Source organism: Nomia melanderi, chromosome 10 (assembly GCF_051020985.1).
Source record: "Nomia melanderi isolate GNS246 chromosome 10, iyNomMela1, whole genome shotgun sequence".
Taxonomy (NCBI): domain Eukaryota; kingdom Metazoa; phylum Arthropoda; class Insecta; order Hymenoptera; family Halictidae; genus Nomia; species Nomia melanderi.
In genome coordinates this window covers 619175-639085 of record NC_135008.1, presented here as the reverse complement: position 1 = coordinate 639085, position 19911 = coordinate 619175, and the positions used below count along the sequence as shown (strand labels likewise).

The 19911-nt window shown below is 45.0% G+C and overlaps 3 protein-coding genes across 6 annotated transcripts in view; 1 reads left to right on the top strand and 2 right to left on the bottom strand.

Moving 5' to 3' along the window:
• Positions 1-108: 108 nt before the first annotated feature.
• On the bottom strand, positions 109-2106 carry Dpck (Dephospho-CoA kinase). 2 transcript variants are annotated; one of them, XR_004235695.2, is made up of 4 exons: positions 1590-2106; positions 1103-1394; positions 619-1029; positions 111-444 (listed from the first exon to the last, which is right to left on the bottom strand). XR_004235695.2 is itself a non-coding variant. In XM_031984350.2 (3 exons), exons 1-3 carry the CDS (start codon positions 1699-1701, stop codon positions 726-728), a joined length of 708 nt encoding a protein of 235 aa, XP_031840210.1. In that variant the 5' UTR covers positions 1702-2106; the 3' UTR covers positions 109-725. The 2 variants fall into 2 exon arrangements, 1 of the variants encoding a protein (XP_031840210.1); XM_031984350.2 differs by having other exon boundaries at positions 109-1029.
• A 1845-nt stretch (positions 2107-3951) lies between these two features.
• Positions 3952-19911, top strand: part of LOC116430347 (putative protein FAM10A4) — a 22780-nt gene continuing 6820 nt past the window's right edge. The window contains exons 1-3 of one of the 2 annotated variants that reach the window (XM_076371632.1): positions 3952-4286; positions 4658-4924; positions 5027-5439. In XM_076371632.1, coding sequence (XP_076227747.1) covers positions 4280-4286; positions 4658-4924; positions 5027-5439 — 687 coding nt within the window. In that variant the 5' untranslated portion in view covers positions 3952-4279. The remainder of the gene's footprint in view (positions 4287-4657; positions 4925-5026; positions 5440-19911) is intronic. The other variant, XM_076371633.1, reaches the window with a different exon arrangement.
• LOC116430346 (uncharacterized) lies at positions 5563-19521 on the bottom strand. 2 transcript variants are annotated; one of them, XM_076371630.1, is made up of 10 exons: positions 19102-19521; positions 11157-11243; positions 11002-11087; positions 10530-10710; positions 8926-10191; positions 8661-8777; positions 8148-8377; positions 7734-7925; positions 7406-7669; positions 5563-7289 (listed from the first exon to the last, which is right to left on the bottom strand). In XM_076371630.1, exons 1-10 carry the CDS (start codon positions 19172-19174, stop codon positions 6909-6911), a joined length of 2877 nt encoding a protein of 958 aa, XP_076227745.1. In that variant the 5' UTR covers positions 19175-19521; the 3' UTR covers positions 5563-6908. The 2 variants fall into 2 exon arrangements, with proteins under 2 accessions (XP_076227745.1, XP_076227746.1); XM_076371631.1 differs by having other exon boundaries at positions 8148-8320; positions 19102-19520.

The following is a 19911-nucleotide window of genomic DNA, read 5'->3' as shown; positions in this document are numbered from 1 at the left end:
TAGCGAAATATAATCCTATTTTTTTTCTTTTTTCTTTTCTTTCTTTTCTCTTTTTTTGTAACAATTAATATAGTAAGATATTTATTGAAATGGGTTTTTATTTTTTTCTTTAAGCATTTTATTTCATTTCAAAAGTTAACAAAAGGTAAAATGTACAATTTCCTGTTTCACTTTGCTTACTCCACCATAATAGTTCTATGATTCTTTACATGCAAAACAATGGTTTTGACATACGATACTGTAAGTGACTTAAACGATTTTAAGCGTATATGTATTTTTCATTCAATCCTATGTAACTCCCTAAATTGTTCCATTTTTAAATTTTCCTATTTACTATTATACAATCACCCGTCGTATTAATTATTATGATCACTTTCATATTTGTGTACTGGATGTAACTAGATATACAAAACTTTGTTTTTGTATAAATTCTGTAGAACATATCTAAAACAATTAATAGCACTCTATTAATTGAAATACATAAAACAGAAGTTAATTACCATCTCTTATTAACATAAATATTTTTCATTTAGAAAACAAGATAAAACATCTGTATATCACAGAATCATAACTCTTAAATACTAAAAACAAATATAAAAATATCTGAGAAAGTAGTACCATCGGATTTAATATTTTCTAAATATGTTAAAATAGCTGTACAATATATTGAAGTAAGTTATTGACTTGTATTGCATATGATATTTGTATTGCATAAACATGTAAATTTATGCTGCAGTTGGTAATGAACGAACACCTCTGTTTCTCAACCAATAAACACCTGCCAGTAAAACAGTGCAACAGAATCCAATTAGAAGACGCAATTTCCAATGATATTTGGAAGACTTTAACACATTAATGACTCTAATAACTTGTTCTCTAGTATCCTTTTCACTGCCAGAATTTTCGATGACAAAGTTTGCCATTTCTGCTTTTTTGTCCAATGGCATTTGTGCAGCAATTCTCAATTTTGCTTTAGCTTCTGTAAATCCTGTTCTTTCTATAAGTCGCTGCAACTGTAAATCCTCCTCACTAAAATCAAATACAGATTTTTTTAAAAGTTTTACAATAGTTTCTTTTGTACGTATTATTTTCAGAATTTTACCAAGTCACAACAATTATTTTATGCAAATAATTCAACATATGTCCAGTTTCAAAGAGTAATGGCAAATCCATGACTATAAATTGATGACCTTGTAAAAAGTATTTAAATGTTTGCCAGTATATTTCTTTGTATATATGTGGATGTGTTATGGCATTTAACTTTTTTCTCTTTTCTACATTGTTAAATATTAAATCGCCGAGCTTAGCTCTGTTAAGTTCTTTCGTTTCTAAGAATACTTCTGATCCGAATTCTTTTTGTATTTTGTGCCATGCTGGTTTTCCTGGTTCCACAACTGCAATACACAAATTAAACATTTATAATTATTGTTTATATTTTCGTTTGTCTTGGAAACAATAGTAAGAATTAAAGAGTAAATTCTGAAAGATAGAAACATGTAAGTCATCCTGAAATACAACAATTTAACCAATTATATAAATGCCATGTTATCTTCACAGATAAAAAACATATTTTTAATTTTATTTCTAACCTTTCCGCGCGATTTGATCGGCATCGATGACAGGTACGCCGCATTCACGGAAAATAGCGGCAACACTACTTTTTCCAGTGGCTATTCCACCTGTCAATCCCACTATAAACATCTTTCGATCTCTAGTTGTGTACGTCTCATACAAGTCCTTGTAATTAATTAAGCATTGTAACAGGTATCGCTGTTATAAAATACCTTGCTATTTAAGATTAGTCATGATATGACGGTTTCCCCTAAATGTTTTTTCGTGTACAATGTGGCAACATTTTAGATAATTCCACCAATGACAGTTACTTCGTTAAAATATTAATTACGCGTCCATAAACAACGCCTGTTTGCCTACTTTAGTTGCGCTTTTTAATAGACATTACGAAAAATAGACGATACCCTATCTATGCCGCTATATTTAGTGACATTGACTGTAATCTTTAACATCTCAAAATTACTGTACTGTCGTTGGAATTCTAGAGATCTTTAAAAAACTTTGCCATGATCACAGACTAGGTATAGGAGAGGCGAATATTAGATGCATGGGAAGGCCGAAGAGAGAAGATTTGTTGACGCCATCTAGCGGAAACAATTCAGTATTATTTGGCTAATAGTTTGAGCGTTCTTGTAATGGGGGGCGCCACCAATTATGGGAAAGGTAAAGCATGGATGCATATGTGGGAATATGGACAGCCATACTTGATTTTGTGATGCCATCTAGCGGAGAAAGACTGGCACTATTTGGCTAAACGTTTGAGCGTTTGCGCAACAGGTAACGCCACCAATCAGGATAACGAAGAGGGATTTTTAAAAGTTATTTAATAAAAATTATTATTTTCCCACTGTTCCTGCTGCCTTGTTTCTTGCCCTTCCATATTATTAACCATAACACCATGAGAAACATTTCACAGCCCCATTCTCATGCCAGCATTCACGGGCGATGGATCGAGAGGATTCAAACATCGAGCAACGCGGTCTTGCTAAAACAAGAGACCCCTCAGACCCCCACGAGAAACCGCCAAATTTAAACGAGAGACCCCCACGAACCCCCGCGAGAAACCACCAAATTTAAACGAGAGACCCCCTCGAACCCCCAAGATTTAAACGAGAGACCCCCTCGAACCCCTAAGATTTAAACAAGAGACCCCCTCGAACCCCCAAGATTTAAACAAGAGACCCCCTCGAACCCCCAAGATTTAAACGAGAGACCCCCTCGAACCCCCAAGATTTAAACGAGAGACCCCCTCGAACCCCCAAGATTTAAACAAGAGACCCCCTCGAACCCCCTTTTTGGGAGTTTCTCAAGGGGGTCTGAGGGGTCTCTCGTGGGGGTTCGAGGGGGTCTCTCGTTTAAATCTTGGGGGTTCGAGGGGGTCTCTCGTTTAAATCTTGGGGGTTCGAGGGGGTCTCTTGTTTAAATCTTGGGGGTTCGAGGGGGTCTCTAGTTTAAATCTTGGGGGTTCGAGGGGGTCTCTCGTTTAAATCTTGGGGGTTCGAGGGGGTCTCTCGTTTAAATTTTGGGGGTTCGAGGGGGTCTCTTGTTTAAATCTTGGGGGTTCGAGGGGGTCTCTAGTTTAAATCTTGGGGGTTCGAGGGGGTCTCTCGTTTAAATCTTGGGGGTTCGAGGGGGTCTCTTGTTTAAATCTTGGGGGTTCGAGGGGGTCTCTCGTTTAAATCTTGGGGGTTCGAGGGGGTCTCTCGTTTAAATTTGGTAGTTTCTCGCGGGGGTCTGAGGGGTCTCTCGTGGGGGTTCGAAGGGGTCTCTCACTTATATTTGGGAGTTTCTCGTGGGGGTTCGAGGGGGTCTCTCACTTAACTTTGGGGGTTCGAGGGGGTCTCTCTCTTAACTTTGGAGGTTCGTGGGGGTCATTCGTTTAAATTTGGGTGCTTCTCGTGGGGGTCTGAGGGGTCTCTCGTGGGGGTTCAAGGGGGTCTCTCGCTGAAATATGGTGGTTTCTCGCAGGGGTCTGAGGGGTCACTCATACCAATTTCGGGCGTTTCTCGGGGGGTCCAAAGGTTTAACGAAGGCCCTGTTTTTTGAAATTTTCGGGTTCCCCACATCCCCGAAAACGGCTCAACAGCTCGCAAGCCTTCTTAGCGAGTGGCTCAAACTAAAAAAAGTACTCAGTTTGTGAATTGGCGGTCCTTGTACAGTTCTGAAACTGGCTCAAAAGCTCGCAAGTTCTCAGGCCGCGAGGCTCAAACTAATCCAAGTTCCATATTTCGAATTTTTGGATTCCTTCTGTCTCTAAAATGGCTGATAAACGCCGTCAGTGTCAGTTCCCGATTGTAGAAGCGAGCTGTATGTACAGATGTTGCTGTTCGTCATAATTTTACGTCGTTGATGGCGCCACTGCTATGTTCTTCATTTCCTATTTTCCATGAAAAAATTAAATATTAATTAATCTTACTACAACGACAATAATTATTAAAGATTACTATCGATTTAGTATTATACAATGAACAATTTGGCGCATTTATAACGATATATAATTTTTTGAATTATAAATCTATTGACTAAGTGGGGAGGACGTTACTTCCCATGGTCATTGCTACGTGTATGTTGTTCACTAGTGTCTTGCGCAATTTGCTGTGATTAAAATTTGTTCATCATATCAGAAATATATAAATAGAAAAGATACAAGTGATTAAAAGGTAAGACTTCCTCTGTCGCATTGAAATTTACATAAAATTTTATATTGATGTATGGTAAGTATATAAAGTTATAAGTAAACGCAATTATTCGTTACCGGTATTTCTATCGTTTCAGTTAGTTTTTTTTTTATGCTCTGAAAGATTAGAATATGCAAAATATATCAGAATACGTAGATATTTTGAATGTAATATTAATGTATATTGAATTAGAAGTACATCATTGTAGAAATGTTTGCAATGACTTGTCAAAATACAAGTTAGTCACTTCAACTAAATAAATTCTAAATGAATACAGAGAAAGTAGCTTGCTTTATATTTTATAGTGTTTCTGTATGTAACAAAATGATATTTAAAACATAGAAAATGGAAATTTATAATTAATTGAAAGATAGTATATGTAAAATGAATGTCATTGTTATTTGTAGGTGACAAGATGTCTGTTCCACTTAAACCTGAACACCTGGAGCAACTGAAAGTATTTGTTGACATGTGCATGAAAAATCCTGAAATATTACACCAATCAGAGCTCTCTTTTGTGAAGACTTTTATAGAACACTTTGGAGGACAAATACCGGAAGTTAAAAAAGATGAAACACCGAGCAAAGAACCAGAGCAACCGAAAGAACCAGAACCAGAAGCTGAACCAGAAAGCGAGGAAAGTGATTTAGAACTGGATATGTCTGAAGTTGTTGGTAAATATAATTTTGTTTTTAATCATATAAATTATGGAAATTAAAATTAATCTTATATTTATCAAAGTTTTGAAAATATAATAATTATATTACCTATTTTAGAACCAGACACAGATGCTCCACAAAGCATGGGTGATCCTACCTTACAACCAACAGAAGAAGATGTCACAGAGTCTCAAAATAAACGTGCAGAAGCTGTATCAGCAATCGCAGAAAAAGACTATGAGCGTGCAATAGAACTGTACACAAAAGCCATTGAGCTGAATCCCCAATCGTCTATGATTTATGCGAAACGTGGACAAGCATTTCTGCTGATGAATAAGCCTAATGCTTGTATACGTGACTGCAATCTTGCTTTGGAGTTGAATCCAGATAATGCAGCGGCTCATAAATTTAGAGGAAGAGCCTATCACTTGCTTGGAAAGTTCGAGGAAGCTGTCAGTGACCTAAGACTGGCATGTAAATTCGACTTTGACGAACAGGCTGATGAATGGTTGCGCAAAGTTACACCGAACGTAAGTACTTTTCTTTTACATATGTAGTGTGAATGGTATACACGAGTATATATAATTAATGATATTTGTTTCTCAACTATTAACAGTTCTTGACTTTACTTTCTAATTGATGCATTATGTTACTTCTTTTTTTCTTTTGTGAATAATTTGTATTTGGGTTCGAGATGTCACATTTACACAAATGAAAATCACAACACACATTCCTATTTGAAAAGTACATAAATTAAGTCTACTTGGCTTAAATACATAAAGTAACATTTACATAAAACAACAATTTATGTTCACTACTGAAGTAAATATTTTAATGTATTAAATGTACTTAATATATTTCTGTATTGAATGACAATAATAATGACGGTAATAATAGTAATATCAACGATCTGCGTAGTCGCAATAAGTCAATCACACGCGTGAGCATTAACAACACAATGCAAACTTGATAAGTAGTTTTCCAAGAGGCATTTTACTTATACGAGGTACATGAAAAGTCAAACGGTTTTACTAAATCAAAACGAGTATATTCATTTACATTGAAAGTATAGTTTGTGTGTATCAATGTGGGAACGTGTTATCGAGTAACTAGTAGTACCGCTTCTTCTATTCATTTTTTTTTTCAATATAGGTTTTATAACTTTTAATAAGAACACAATTCGTTTATACAAGGTATTTCACAAAAGCCTCAAAAAGAGATCATTCTTATCTCTTTCTCAATGGAAATATTTTATATAACTTTACATATTAACAATATGTAAATACGCGTTCCCGTCTGACGATCTTCTGACGGCTGAATTCTCACAGTGCTGTATAATAGTTGGCACAACTATTACACTAAGTTTCAAAGAAGTCTATAGCTCGAGTTCATCTTATCATCATTTATATTTTTTTTTTCATGAACGTATTAGTATAGGACCCACTATTGCTGTGATATGTTTTCCAAAACCGCATGATCGAAGCTGTGTTTGAACACAATCGAGGGGAACTCACTGTCCATTTTAGATCGGAATGGTAGCACTCTTATCGTCTTCCGAACACAAGTAGCGTCTTGAAATCTTCGTCTTCCAATCCAGCAGTTCACTCGACAGTACGTTCAGTATACAGTGACATATGTATGGTTCCTTTACCTACAAAATCAGCAAGTATACCTCTCATATTCGGATACTGCTCTTCTCATCCTTAAAATGGATTATCTAGTAAACCATGCAAGGATGTGTTCCAGGAGCTTTATCTAGTTCTTCGCTTAGGTCTTACATTCTAGGACCAAGTTTTGATTTTCTCTCTCCGAGGGTGATCCAACCCTATTCGTTATACTGTCCCAGGAAAGAAAGTTCTCTTCAACGCCTCAAGTATGAAACTTACACTAATATTCATCTTCTCTTCACTCGTACGCTTGATTATTTTTGTACAATGTGCTCTTCAGCTCCACAGGTAGTATGGCTTCAAGAGCTCCGCTTCAGAATGTTGAACTACACTCAACTGGGAGGACTGGTCTCGTATTCGTGCATGATTTGCTCTACCGACTTCTTGTATTTCCCTACCAACTCGGGTAGGTCGTACGCGATGGCAACGTCCAGTCTATTGATCGGACACCCACGGAAGTAGGTGCACGTCGAGCTCAGCAGAGGGAAATCGTACAGAGGGTTCAGCCGGAAGAAGTCTCGGTAGACGTCCGGATCTGGCAAGTCGTAGCGCGAGATATTCTTCAGAGTGCTGAGCCCCTCGTAGATGTGATAGTCCTGGGGATTCTCAATGATCTTGTCACTGATCTCCTTCTTGTTTCCGAAGAACGTCTTGTGGTTGTAATAGGTTGTCAGATAGCAGTCTACCATTTTAGCATGATTGCGCACTCGCACCTGTAATCCCAACAAATCAGACACAGTGATTTCAGAGAATTAACTATATTATCAATTCATAGAATTCGAGACATTCATCTAAAAAATTCGAATTCAGTTTCATTCGGATAACTCACAGCGAATCTTCTGGCGCTCGCTATCTTGTGCTCGACTCGTTTGTCAATGGCAGTGCGCAGATCGCGCAGGAATGCACGCTCTTGAGCATATAGCAATCTGGTCGGCGCTCCGGCCTCGTACGGTATCGACCACAGCGACGTCGAATACATGATCGGTGGCTCGGCGCTGGACATCAGCGGCGATATGTTCCAGATCAGTGCCCCCTGCACTCTCATCAGTTCCTCGGGCTTCACTTGATCGGCTTTGTTCAGAATGATGCGCGTCTGTTCCGGAGATTCACGTTAATCGGTCTGACGATCGTTTCCTGGTGGACACGTGCTCGCTTACCTGGTACTCCCTACCCTTCAGCTGATCGAGGATCGCCTCCGTTTCCGGTCCGACGTCCAGCTTCGACGGGTCGTAGACCAGGAATATTATGTCCGCTCGGTCGATGAACCACTGGCACGCGTCGTTGAACGGGAACAAACGTTGCACCTGCTTCCGAATCTCTAGGATCCCCGGTATCTCAACGATGTTCACCTGGTCACCGTTTCAACGGTTCAAATCAACACCGACAACCTCGCCACCGCGACAAGACAACGAACGACTACGCGGACAATCGCCTCTTCGATCGGATCAAGTTCAGAACGCGATCCGTCCGGTTCCCTTGGTTTTTAGGTCAGGTTCAAGGTCACCTCAAGGTCATCGCGATAAATCCCCTCCGTTCGTCGGTAGCCGCTCGCTCCTCGCGTTTCCACTTACCTTCTCCAGTAGCTTGCTGTTCAGCCGCAAACCCTTGAGACGATCGAGCAGCCCCTGGCCGAACTTCTGGAGCCCGGAGAAGGTCCAGTCGGCGGCCAGCTGGGTGCCGTCGAGGACCTCCTCTTCCTCGCCGTGCATCACGATGTTGAAGTAGGCCGGCGACGGCTCGGCTCCTGTGTCATTTCCATTTCCCTTTTTGCATTGCCTCTCTAAGCACTCTCTCAAACCACCTAAACACTATCTCTATATTCGTGCTCCTCCCGGCATGCTTCTCTTCCTATTCTAACATCGCTAAGCCGAGTCGAGCGGTTAACACGTCGACTGCCACGGGTCGCTTGAAACTACTCTCGCAGGCATTGATCATGCAACTGATCAGAATCGTTTCGGTGTGGCAGTCGATGTGTCGAAGAAGAAAAGGTTCAAGCGAAACAAAGCCACCGGTCGCCTCTCTCTCTCTCTCTCTCTCTCTCTCTCTCTCTCTCTCTCTCTCTCACACCCCGGCTACTTACGCACCTGTCCGTAACGACGTTTGTTTGTACTCGATGTCGGCCAAGTAATTTATGATGGAAGACTTCCCGCCGCTCCACGGACCCATGAACAGGACCAGCGGCTTCGAGAATATCTCTGGATCTGAAGATACATAACGAACAGCGCGCGTTAACTATCGCGGTAGCTTGCGGCTAAAAGTGTTGAACAGCCTTTAGAAATCGTCCGAGAAATCCACCAAGAGAACGAACGAGCGAGCCGCCCATCGGTGAGAACGTTAGCGCGTACTCACCGCCGAAGTGTCTGTTGCTCAGGTCCCTGTACTTGTACAAGGACTCCAGCGGCTGTATCGCGTTGTCGTAGACCCTCTTCAGCTCCTTGAGCACGCTGTCGCTGTTCCTGTCGATCGCTCGCTCCTTCTCCTCGTTCTCCTCGTCGAGCTTCAGCAGCTGGTTGATGTGATCGCGCGGCCGCAGGTTCTCCGGCACCACGATCTCCTTGATCAGGTCTTCCTCGGGGGTGGGTTCCTCCTCGCTCTTAGCCGCCTCTTCGGAGCCTTCCGCTTCCGCCTCGGCGCTCTCGGCGTCGCCCTCCTCGCCGACCTCTCGTCTGGCTCGAGATTTCGTTGCTTCGGCTCCCTCTTCCTCCGACTTCGCTTCTTCCGCGGACTCCGCCGCCTCGGACTTGCCTTCCTCTTCGGCGGACTTAGCCTCCTCCTCTTCCTCGGACTTGGCCGCTGCCTCGCTGGCCGCGTCCTCCTCCGATTTCGCTGCTTCGCCTTCCGCGGATTCCTCTTTAGCTTCCTCCTCGCTCTCCTTCGCTTCTTCCGTCTGCGCCTCGGCGCTTTCGGCTTGAGCCTCGCCGCTTTCAGTCTGATCCGCGCTCTCGCCCTCGCCCTCGCCCTCTTTGCTGTCTTTAGCTTCCTCCTCGCTCGCCGGCTGCTCCTGCGACTCGGCTGTCTCGTCCGCCTTGCTCTCCTCTCCGCTCGCAGCTTCCGCGGAAGCTCCTTCCGCCTCCTCTTTGGAAGCTCCTTCCGCCTCCTCTTTGGAAGCTCCCTCCTCCGCCTCCTCTTTGGAAGCTTCTTCCGCCTCCTCTTTGGAGGCTCCCTCCGCCTCGTCCGCGCTCGCCGCTTCCTCCGCGCTCGTCGCTTCCTCGGATTTCACCTCGCCGGTAGTAGCTTCGTCGGATTTCTCCTCGTCGGGTTTCGCTTCGGCCGATTCGCCCTGCGCCTCAGCCTCTTCGTTGGACTGGTCATCCTCGGCTCGACCCTCCTCGTCGGACTTGCCCTCGTCGGTTTCGGCCGCCTCGCCGGACTTCTCCTCCTCCGTCTGCGCTTCCTCCGTTTTCCCGTCCTCCTCCTCCTCCTGCTGCTCCGCGGATTTCTCTTCCTCCGTCTGCGCCTCCTCGGACTTCGCGTCTTCCGCTTCCTCCCCGGACTTCACGTCTGCCTCCTCGGCGGACTGTTCCTGTCCGGAGTCCGCGGCCTCGTCCGCTTTCTCGGGGGACTCGTCTTTGTCCTCCTCCGTTCCCGCTTCGCCGGATTTCTGCTCGGACCCATCTGGCGAAGCCACGATACATTCGCGATTTCAGATTTTCGGATGTTCAAAGCATTCTCGTGCAAGAATAATATACAAGGTATCATTACGCTAAACTGTTGTTTAAGTTTCATGGTAACTTGTATATCTTTGCAGTCTCTCGACCTCTTGCAAATACGCATCGAAGTCTAGAATCACTAGGAAAGAAGAGAACCGCATTAATCTCTCGCAATTTGGAGAAATCACGCATCACCTTTCGATTTTCGGTGTCGAACCTCGAATTACCGCGCTCCACTGCGAAGAGTTAATGTTTCGGTCGTGATTCGTTCCTAATGTCGTTACGAGTGCACCGGTTCCTCACCTCCGTCGGCCTCAGCACTCGCCTCTGCCGCGGCTTCGGCGCTCTGGTCGGCTTCCGCCGACTTGCCAGCCTCGTCTTCGGCTTGCTCGGCGCTCTCCGGAGCAGACGCAGCCTCTACCGACTCCGGCTCGCCCTCCGCTGCCAAATCCTCTTTCGAAACGTCGGCTGTTGGCTCGCCACCCTGGAACCGAATCGGCGACGCTCGTATCACCTGGACCGGTCTAAGGATACGCGTCTGTTTACTGAAATCGCGAGCTGTCGAGAGCATTCCCGAGTGGACAACGCTAAGTCCACGGAATTTCGTGAACATTCTTTTGACGAACTGTTTATTTTCAGGCCTCCAATGTCCAAGATCTAAACGAACGAACGGCAATTATCCCAGCAACGATAGAATAAGAATCCGGACGCAAGGTCCGTTTGAAAGGCGACATCGACAGCTCACGATAGTTTCAGTTCGGAGCGGACGCCTCACCTCTTCGCTCGCTGGTTTCTCGGCATCTTCGTGGCTCTCTTTATCGGCGTCTGTCCCAACCTCGGCACTGGTCTGCTCCAAAGATCCTTCAAACGAAACGTTCTAGAAATCGCTGTGCTCCCGGTCGCGCGCGCCTCTCACCACCCAAACATTACCTGTACCGAGATCCTTCAACGCCTTCTCAATGTACGGTCGACACAGATCCTCCGGTGGCACCTCTAGCTCCTCTTCGCTTTGCACTCCTGGAATCAAGAGAGCACCCGGTGTTCAATACGCCCAGCGTCGTTCGGCAGGGCATTCGATTTTAACCAATTCGGAAACTAGCCAGAAGCTTCTACGGACGCAAGTTCATCGGAGAGAAATAGAACAGGGGACAAGGTAGCCCGACGTCTCAGGCGCTCGGTTCACCAGAAACTCGCGCTCGATACTCGGTTCTAATTTTGAAATACTTTTGACATTCATTCGGTTCATCTTCTGTCCTAGATCTAGCCAAGAAACTGCGAATACTCGACGTCCGGTTCGTCCGAGACGGACAGACTCTTCTTCCACGATCTCGAAACTTGATTTTCCAAATGGACGTCGTTCCGTATAGCAGGGATTACTCAGCGACACAACCTTCGATTTTTGTGCGTCGACTCGGAGATTCTTCTGAACCGTAAATTCCATCTGGAGTTGTGACATCGAGTGACTTTATGACTTTATTTCGGTTCTTCGCGACTGTTTCTAACCCCCGGATAAAACTCCGAAGGTACTCCTTTCAGCGTGAGCTGTTAAAGGTCCTATCAAGGTTCAATGATACTTCGCACCCCCGTTTAATCCGTGACTCAAGAAAGATCTTCTTTCGAGTCTCCCCGGATCCGCACGCAGAAGAAATTCGATTTCACGTAGGAACCTGAGGACAAGCTAATAATACCGCCGCGTCCGCGTCTCGATATCGCGATGGAAACGGCGCTCTAAACAAACAGAGGAGGCGTGACGACACGGTCCGTCCGTTTGACGCAAGAAATATGCGAGATACACGGGCGGACATTAATAAAAAGGTATTTGCGTAGCGCGGGAGAGTTCGCGCGGCGGTGTTGAACGGTTGGCTTGGTACCCTACGCCGATCCCTCGGTTGCCAGGAATGTTCATCGGGAGTTCTCGCTATGCGGCCCCCCCGGGCCGTGCCAAAAGAGGGCGCGGGGCGTGTTAGATAACACGGCCGAGCCTCGGCCGAGGGTTTAACGCCACGCGACCACCGAAAATATCTGACCCAGGTGACGCAAGAATCTTGTCAAAGTCGTTACACACACGGCCCGGTCGGCGCGCGTGTCTCGGACAATGACAGGTGTTCTGGTGGGCCGTGTAACACCTATCGCCGTGAGAAATGGCGAACAACGATGATTCTGAGACGATTCGTACCGATAACCGGGTATTTTAACCCTTTGCGCTCGGAAGTTTTTCACTAGAAATATTTTAACCTTTTCTGATCAGATAAAATCGGTATTTTGTGAGACTGAGGCGATGAGAAATCACACGTTAAATATCAAATTTTAGAGTTTTACTGTATGAAATTAAGTGGTGAGTGAGAGTCACCTCTCGAGTGCAAAGGGTTAATACTAATCTCTTTCGTTCGTTTCACTTTATCTCCCTACGTTGCCTGATTAATCAGTTTCTTAATGATTCTCTTTCTTTGTTCCTGTCTTCGGTGAGAAACATTTCTCGTCGAATTTGTTTAGCTTTTATACTTGTTTAGTTATTCGATTGGTTACGGTGGGAATAGGTATATACAAAGTATCGGTAAGGTTAATGTTAACCTCGTAGGGTCGTTGATACAGATCTTTCAGAGTAATCAGAAACTCGCAATGGGTTTGAGTCTCTCAAACTGTCATAGTACACGTTGCACTTGAACAAACAGTGGAAAAGTCGTTTGAGGGTTGAACGTTAAACGATGCTGAAAATGTCGAAGATCTTTCCGTTCGAACGGAATCGGGATTCCCCGTCGTCCTCTCGAATCTCACGGGCTCTATCCAAATCCGTGCTACACAGGGCGTTAGCGCGATGACTAATCTCCAGGGCGAAGCCAAAAGTTGCGCCACACGAAGCGTTAAATAAGCAGATTACTGGTCGGGGACTGATCGATATTATTCGGGGATTACGACTGTGTCTGTCGACCGTCCGACTTTACGATCCCGCTTTTGTCTGTGTACGGTTTGTTTTATTATCCTTAGGAACATCGATATTCATTTGAGTTCTGGAAGTTGCAGGTTTAAAAGCAAACAATTATACATATGTGCGCATCTGCGTCGATCTAAACCGACCCAATCGTTTCCCGAATAATAATGTTTAGGATGTTGAGTATGAATGAAATTGGCTTGTTTCGTAAATCGAGCGTTAAACGCGTCTCTTCGGGACCTGTTTGCTACTGTTTCTTTTTCAAGATTCGAACCTACACGACCGGTCGCTTGGCCTTACGTTTTTCGCTGCGATCAGCTTGAACGGTCAAAGAGTTCATCGCCGCCTGTAACACTAGAACCGCCGCGCCCGTCAAAATGGCGGGTGCCAGTTTCCTTATTTCGTCATTATCGTTATTACGTACTCGAAACGATTTGAAAAGTAAAGAAGAAGGGTGTGATTGTTCCCTTCAAGGTCCCTTTTTCAAGGTCATTTTTTTTAAACAAATTTTCAAGGTCACAATCTTTTCGACGGTGCATAGTACCAGCAGTTCGGTTCTCTGGTAGTTCTAGTGTTAATGGCGGTTTTTCCACATTTCCTCGTAGATACTCCAAGAGTATCGAGCGTCTATCGAGATTTCAATTGATTTATTATCTCTATTCATTTCCTTGCAGTTCAACGTAATTTAACGGTTAAACGTACAGATACATGTTCCAACGTGGATCCGTCGAACGAGCGAGGCAGAGGTAAAAGCCTGGGAATGCGATTAGGTGAAAAAAACAGCCGAAGAATGTGGCAGGGTTAATTGGAAGATCGGTTCTCTTCTTTTCCGAGCGTCCGACGCGGAGGATGGAGGAATGTCGGTAGCGAATTTGTAGCGTTCGACCGTTGCCAGTTGTCGGCCAGGCATTGCGGCTCGGTCGGTCCCTTAGCAACTTTATTATTCCGTCGGGGACTCGGTTCCTAACGGTCTGCGCTCTAGATTCTAGAGTTCTGGTGTCATAACGCGCGTCGCGGGAACGTAAAATCTCGGCCGATGAAAATGTCGATATCATCTTTCTAGGCAGTTGGTACCTGGGACCAGGCCGGTTTCTAAGTTTAGCGGCGAGTAGGCGGCTTTGAGCCGAGCAACACTTGAAAATATTTATATATTCGATGAGCGAAACGTATTTTTATCGGTTATTCGCCGCGGAAAAGTGCGAGCCGGCCGTCCGGGACGGTGGGGACGCCATCTTGTCGCCGCGGGACATCTCCGGGAACGAAAATCGAACTTCGTCGCCTCGATCCGTTCCTGCAGGGCGCACGAATTGTATCGTCTTGGCGTTCGATAGCGAAGAAATGGGAATAGTCCGAATATTGGTGGAACAAAGTGGAATTTAATTGGTCGACGGGGGAGGGGAGCAAACGAGAAAATACTACGCGGCTTAGGTTTGCGCCCAGCCCGTAAATTTCAACATTACATCACACGCGATGCTACTTTTGGCACGGGAGCCCGGCTTTATCATTTTATGTGCTTCGGTCTTTTGTTGCTCGGTAGGAAAGAACGCCAAAGTGCATGGGAGGAGAGTAGGTTGAGATGTTAAATTGATAAGTTGTAGACCCAGTTCTGCGACGACTCGTCGGCGGCCTAATTACGCGAAACAGATCATTCGAAATCAATCTGAAAACGAGCTTCGAATCTAAGCATCTCGTTTGTCGCTTTATTACGGTGGAATTCGTAAAAATGCGGAACACGTAAGAGTAATAAGATACTAGGAATTCATAATTGAATTTATGGTAATTATCGTTGATAATATTTTTCAATGAGTTTAGTAATCTTCTTTTGATCTCGAATATTCAGGGAATGCCGGTGAAATAAACACGGAAGCAGAATATCTTCCGGATTTTCAATTCCGAGGTGAAAACACGGTTATCGTTGAAGTTCTAATATTATAGTTAATTTTTCTTAAAAAACGTACACGATGTTTTAGTTCTATCATCGACAGACAGAACGGGGAGGCCGAATTTTGTTTTCGCTCGAGGAACGGATCGCGGCGAAGTATTAATTTTCGTCTCGAGCGATCTGTAAGGCAATATGTTGAAATTGTGCGGTCGGAAAATAATCCGTGAAAATGTCAAGATACAGGTAATGGAAGCAGAGGTAAGCAGCTGTCGTTTGGCAAGCATAGCGGGGATAAAGATAGAATCCGAAGTCTTGTCCCGCGGTACGCGGCGTGCATAGTCTGATCGTTCCGTTAGAAAAATCGAATTGTGCGAGAAATATTGGTAACGAATCTGTCGATAAAGTAAACCGAATTCCTCGTAGATTCTGAAATATTTCAGCAAACGTGTCGCCATCGGTTCGATATCGAGAGATGTAAATAAGAAAGGATCTTATAAATAGAGACACAAAAGATCGATGACTCGTTGACTCAATATCTTTTTTAGAAGCTCGAGGTTTGATCGTTATTGTTCCTTAATATTTGAATGTTCGATTATAAATGTTTAAATCCAAGACTGTTTTTCCGAATTATTCGATCCGGTTCAGAGGATTTTGAAAAAGTTTACCGCGGATTTCAAGGTTTTCCCTGGCGGCTATTAATAGACCGGAGATGTTTGTTTATCGTGACGTGTCGCGGAGTTACGATAGATTCGCGAACGACTTCGAATTCGCCGGTCGTGAATCTCGCACGGTTACCTCCGAACACATCTCTAAACGGAATACACGGCTAGATTCGCGGTATTTAGAGCGAATCTGGCACCGGTTTGCCGGCCGTCCTTATGTAATTATTTGCGAGTTGTTGACAGTCGGTTTCCATCGATTCCCAAAATAACGGATCCTTGAATCCGCGATCAAAAACTTTTTCCTCGATCGTCGCACCGTCTCCGACGTTCTTGATTACGTTCCACCGACACCGTCATCAGCCCTCCGTCACGATAATCGACGCGGAATTAAACTGTTCACTGATATTTGAATGCTCAAATGAAAAGTATTTCATTATGACTACTTACTAATGTTTGATATCGCGATAGACATTTCTAGCTCGATTGAGAAGTTAATGCTATGGATTCTGACTGGTACAAAATGAGATACCATTATTTTACTAGCACTGAAGCTACCAGATGAATCGAAATTCCCCGATTCTTTCGCAATTATCGAAAGGATAAATTCTTCCCTAAAGAATTTCAAAGTGAATTATTTCAGTAACGCACGGATGATATAAGTGGTGTCGATACTGTCAGGAAATTTCCAAAAATTAAGAAAGATCGACTCGGTTTCAGTAGTTCCAGTATGAACCACGTTGCCTACCAATAGAACATTTCTGCGAATTCCCAGCAGTACTAGAATCCAACAAAGCAACGAAAAACTGATCGAAAATACCTACAAAACCGAGATTCCTAAGGAAATACTGCAAGCAGAGAAAGAAGGTATCAAAAAAGGGAACTCAACGCGAGCGAACGAGAAACGAGATGAGTTGGCCTCAGTGAAAATTGTCATCCGCAGAATTCAGTTTTCTGAAAATTAGCCGGTACGCGATGCGTTAATCGCGTTTCACGAGGTTCTCAAAACAAATCGAAAGTGAAACGAGTAATCGGTGGACGAGGCTCGAAACATCGGACTACCGAAAACCGCAATTTATTTCCGTGCGGCCTAATAATATAAACCGGCCGAAGACTGTTCGCCGCGTGCGCCAAGGTAACGCGGCTCGTTCAACAAGTGTCACGTGCGTCGAACAGACGGAACCGTCAACAGACCGATGTATCGCCGCGGGGAACGATAAACGACGACGCGATCGGATCGCAGGTTCATCGGTTCATCGATGTCGAACGGGCCAGGAACCGATGACGCGTGCCGCCGGCTTTACGTAACATTGACCTTCGTCAGTCGTCACCGGGTTCGTCAGCGCCCGCGCCGCATCATCGACCGCTAAAACTCCTAGAAAACTGTCCCGAGATGGCTGCCGGACGAGTCCCGAGGACGACGCTTCTTCGGGGACTTCGCGCGACTCGAGGAACGTAGGACATGCTCCGATTTGGGACGCGGTGGATATTGGTTAACACTAGGTTTACGGAACGCGTCAATTTCACGCAGATTGAATTTTATAAGCATTATTTGGTAAATGAATCGGTTTTCCAATTACACGAATATGAATCGTTTCAGCGAATGGAGTCCTTTGCAACCATCATCGAATGACTAAAGCGGCCTCACTTGAATGACTTCGAATCGAGTCGACAAGAAACGAGTGAAAGGGAGAGAAGATTGAGAGCCGACGCTTAAAGGACATTAATTAAGGAATCGAAGTATACAGGCAGTATCGAAAACGCGAAGCCGATCGAACACGATTCGAAGAGGACAAGACGGAGAGTGGAAGAACCTGAAGAGCGAGCGTCGATCTTCATCTATCCCGCAATTAGCGCTAACGAACGAAAAATCAAACGGACGCGTGACGCTGGTTAAAAATACCGCGACAACAATCGGCGTTGCGCGAATTCGTCTCTGTAGCGACGACCACGAGTTGTCGGATTCTCGTTGAACCCTTCGCACTTGCAAGTTCCTCGCTAGAGACGTTCATCGTTCTCTAATGATAGTTTGATATCGATATAGACGATGCTTTTTATAATTAGCTTGAATTAATACATCGTGCAATAAAGATATTCTGTTTGAATGTTTCGCGCATCAATGGATTGTACGACGCTCGATGTTAAATATACAACTTTCAAGTTTACTGACGTCGAATCGAGTGAGTCAGTCAAGTGCAAAGTGGTAAATTCATGAGATTCAGGTTGACCAATGAAAAAGCTTAGATAAAGCGATCGAAGTCAGGGACAGTTGTCGTCGCCGACGACGAGCGAAGGGAGATACACTAGAGACCGCGTTTACGTCACGGGAATCACTGATCTCTCCACTGCACGATCGTTCAACCATCGAGAGAAAGCGTCGATCGGTCGAAATCTATTTCGAAAATCAAACTATGCGACTATTAATACCGTCAGGTGCCAATGAAAGCTCTCGCGATCGTAAATGCCGTCGGTTTTCCCGATGGAAATAGCGAAAAGATGGCGGCGCAAGGTCAAGAGGGTAGGGCGACGAAAGAAGGTACTCGCTTGCTCACCCTCCACTATTATTATTATCATCAGTTTTCGGTCTACTTGGAACCAACGCGAACCGGTTGAGTTGGGAGTATGTCAGCTACATTGTAGAAACTTTGTGACTATTCTGGTGTCGGGTCCGAGTGTTACTTTGCGTGAGCGTACGTTGGCCACGACACACGAGTATTTGTAGGAATTTCGTGGATGTACGCGTCGCCAATAATATAATTGGTATCATTATGCTTCACATTCGGAGCTTTCCAGATTAATCAGCAAGCGGTATGATCTACAATTTCGTAATGTCGCTCGGAGAGATTTCGTCTTATTTAACACGCGTCCTTTTCCGTGGTCTTCGTTAATCATTACTACCGTAATCAAATTAATACACAGCGCCAGGGGAACCAGCAGCAACCCCTAACTGGGTAACCAGTTCAAGGCGGCAACACGCGGAAGAGGGTTAGGTTATTAATAAGAATGATTGAAACACAGAACCGTTGCTAAAAGCGACTTTAGTCACTCAACCTTCGCGATAATGAATCATTCCTGAAAACCACGTAATTATGGATCGATGGCCCTAGCCCTACGCGTCTTCTTCGAGTCAGAAAGTGCCCAACTGTCTAGCATCTGTAGAGACCCTCCAGACTCTTATGCCCATTTATTCGCGTCGTCATTCGTTAGTCAAAGTCAGTGTCAGAAGAAAGAATTATAATTGATATCCTATCGATCATCTAACGGCTAGCCTTAGCTACCAGCTAGCTACCCACTGTCTAGCTAAACGAACGATTCTGGAGCGGTTCCAGGCTGTCGAACCGAGACCAGTCCCTAAGTCGATCACGGGACACATTGTGAAGGGGGTGGACGGTGTGCGCAACTCACCCTGTAAGGCGACGGCTAGAAGGGCCAGGAAGAGGCCCACGAAGAACGCGGGTCTCAGCCGCGAGCCCGTCATCTCGTTTCACTAGGCACTACACGATGAGCCAGGGCTGGCAGCTCGTCTCACTCGATAGTCGCCTTCGACTCCAACTCGCCCGCGAGGGAACTGGCATTGTCACTACCGCCAAACCCCGACAGACGCCCCTCTACTTCTCACCCCACAGAGCCCGCGGACCACTAGCTCTCTAACCGCGATCCACACCGACTCTTCTCCTCGCCGTGTTAGCTCCTCTCGTGCGCGCCCGCTAGCACCGCTGTCTCCCTTTTCTCTTTCTTCTCGCCATTCCCCCGTTTTTCTTTCCGTTTCGGTTCCGTCTCCGACGCGCCGGGATTCTTCCTCGATTTTCTCGATCCCTCTGGCCGCGTGCTCGCCGCTAATGGACAGTAAAATTAAACCGGCGAAACGCGAGGGGCTTTCGGTGCTTCCGAGTTCAGATTGTTTTCGTTATTAGGCTCCGCTGACTCGATCGGTAAGGAGAGATCGGGAATTCCGATTTCTGGGGTGATCGATCATCGTTTCGGCTAGAGGATATTTGTACTTCGGTAATGTCCTAATTGGAGAACCTACAACACTAAGTTCATTCCCCCGTCAGTCGATAGTGGCGCTTCGAGATTAAGGTTCTAGACGGTTGGAGGCTCGAATCCGACCGATCTGTTTCTTCCTCGAGATCGGAATTCATCCGAGCGTTCATTTGTCCGAGGTGGGTCCGCGTTACCCCGGATTACCGAGGCTCCGCATATGTCGGCCGAGTG

Excerpts from the sequence above, each read along its gene's own strand:
- LOC116430346 (XM_076371630.1), bottom strand. The coding sequence starts at position 19,174 with ATGACGGGCTCGCGGCTGAGACCCGCGTTCTTCGTGGGCCTCTTCCTG. Across the intron at positions 11,088-11,156 it reads GTTGAAGGATCTCGGTACAG|GATCTTTGGAGCAGACCAGT; the intron begins GTAATGTTTGGG and ends TTTCGTTTGAAG. Across the intron at positions 10,192-10,529 it reads GAGTGCTGAGGCCGACGGAG|ATGGGTCCGAGCAGAAATCC; the intron begins GTGAGGAACCGG and ends TGGCTTCGCCAG.
- Dpck (XM_031984350.2), bottom strand. The coding sequence starts at position 1,701 with ATGTTTATAGTGGGATTGACAGGTGGAATAGCCACTGGAAAAAGTAGT. Across the intron at positions 1,395-1,589 it reads CGATCAAATCGCGCGGAAAG|TTGTGGAACCAGGAAAACCA; the intron begins GTTAGAAATAAA and ends TGTGTATTGCAG. Across the intron at positions 1,030-1,102 it reads AAAATAATTGTTGTGACTTG|TGAGGAGGATTTACAGTTGC; the intron begins GTAAAATTCTGA and ends ATTTGATTTTAG.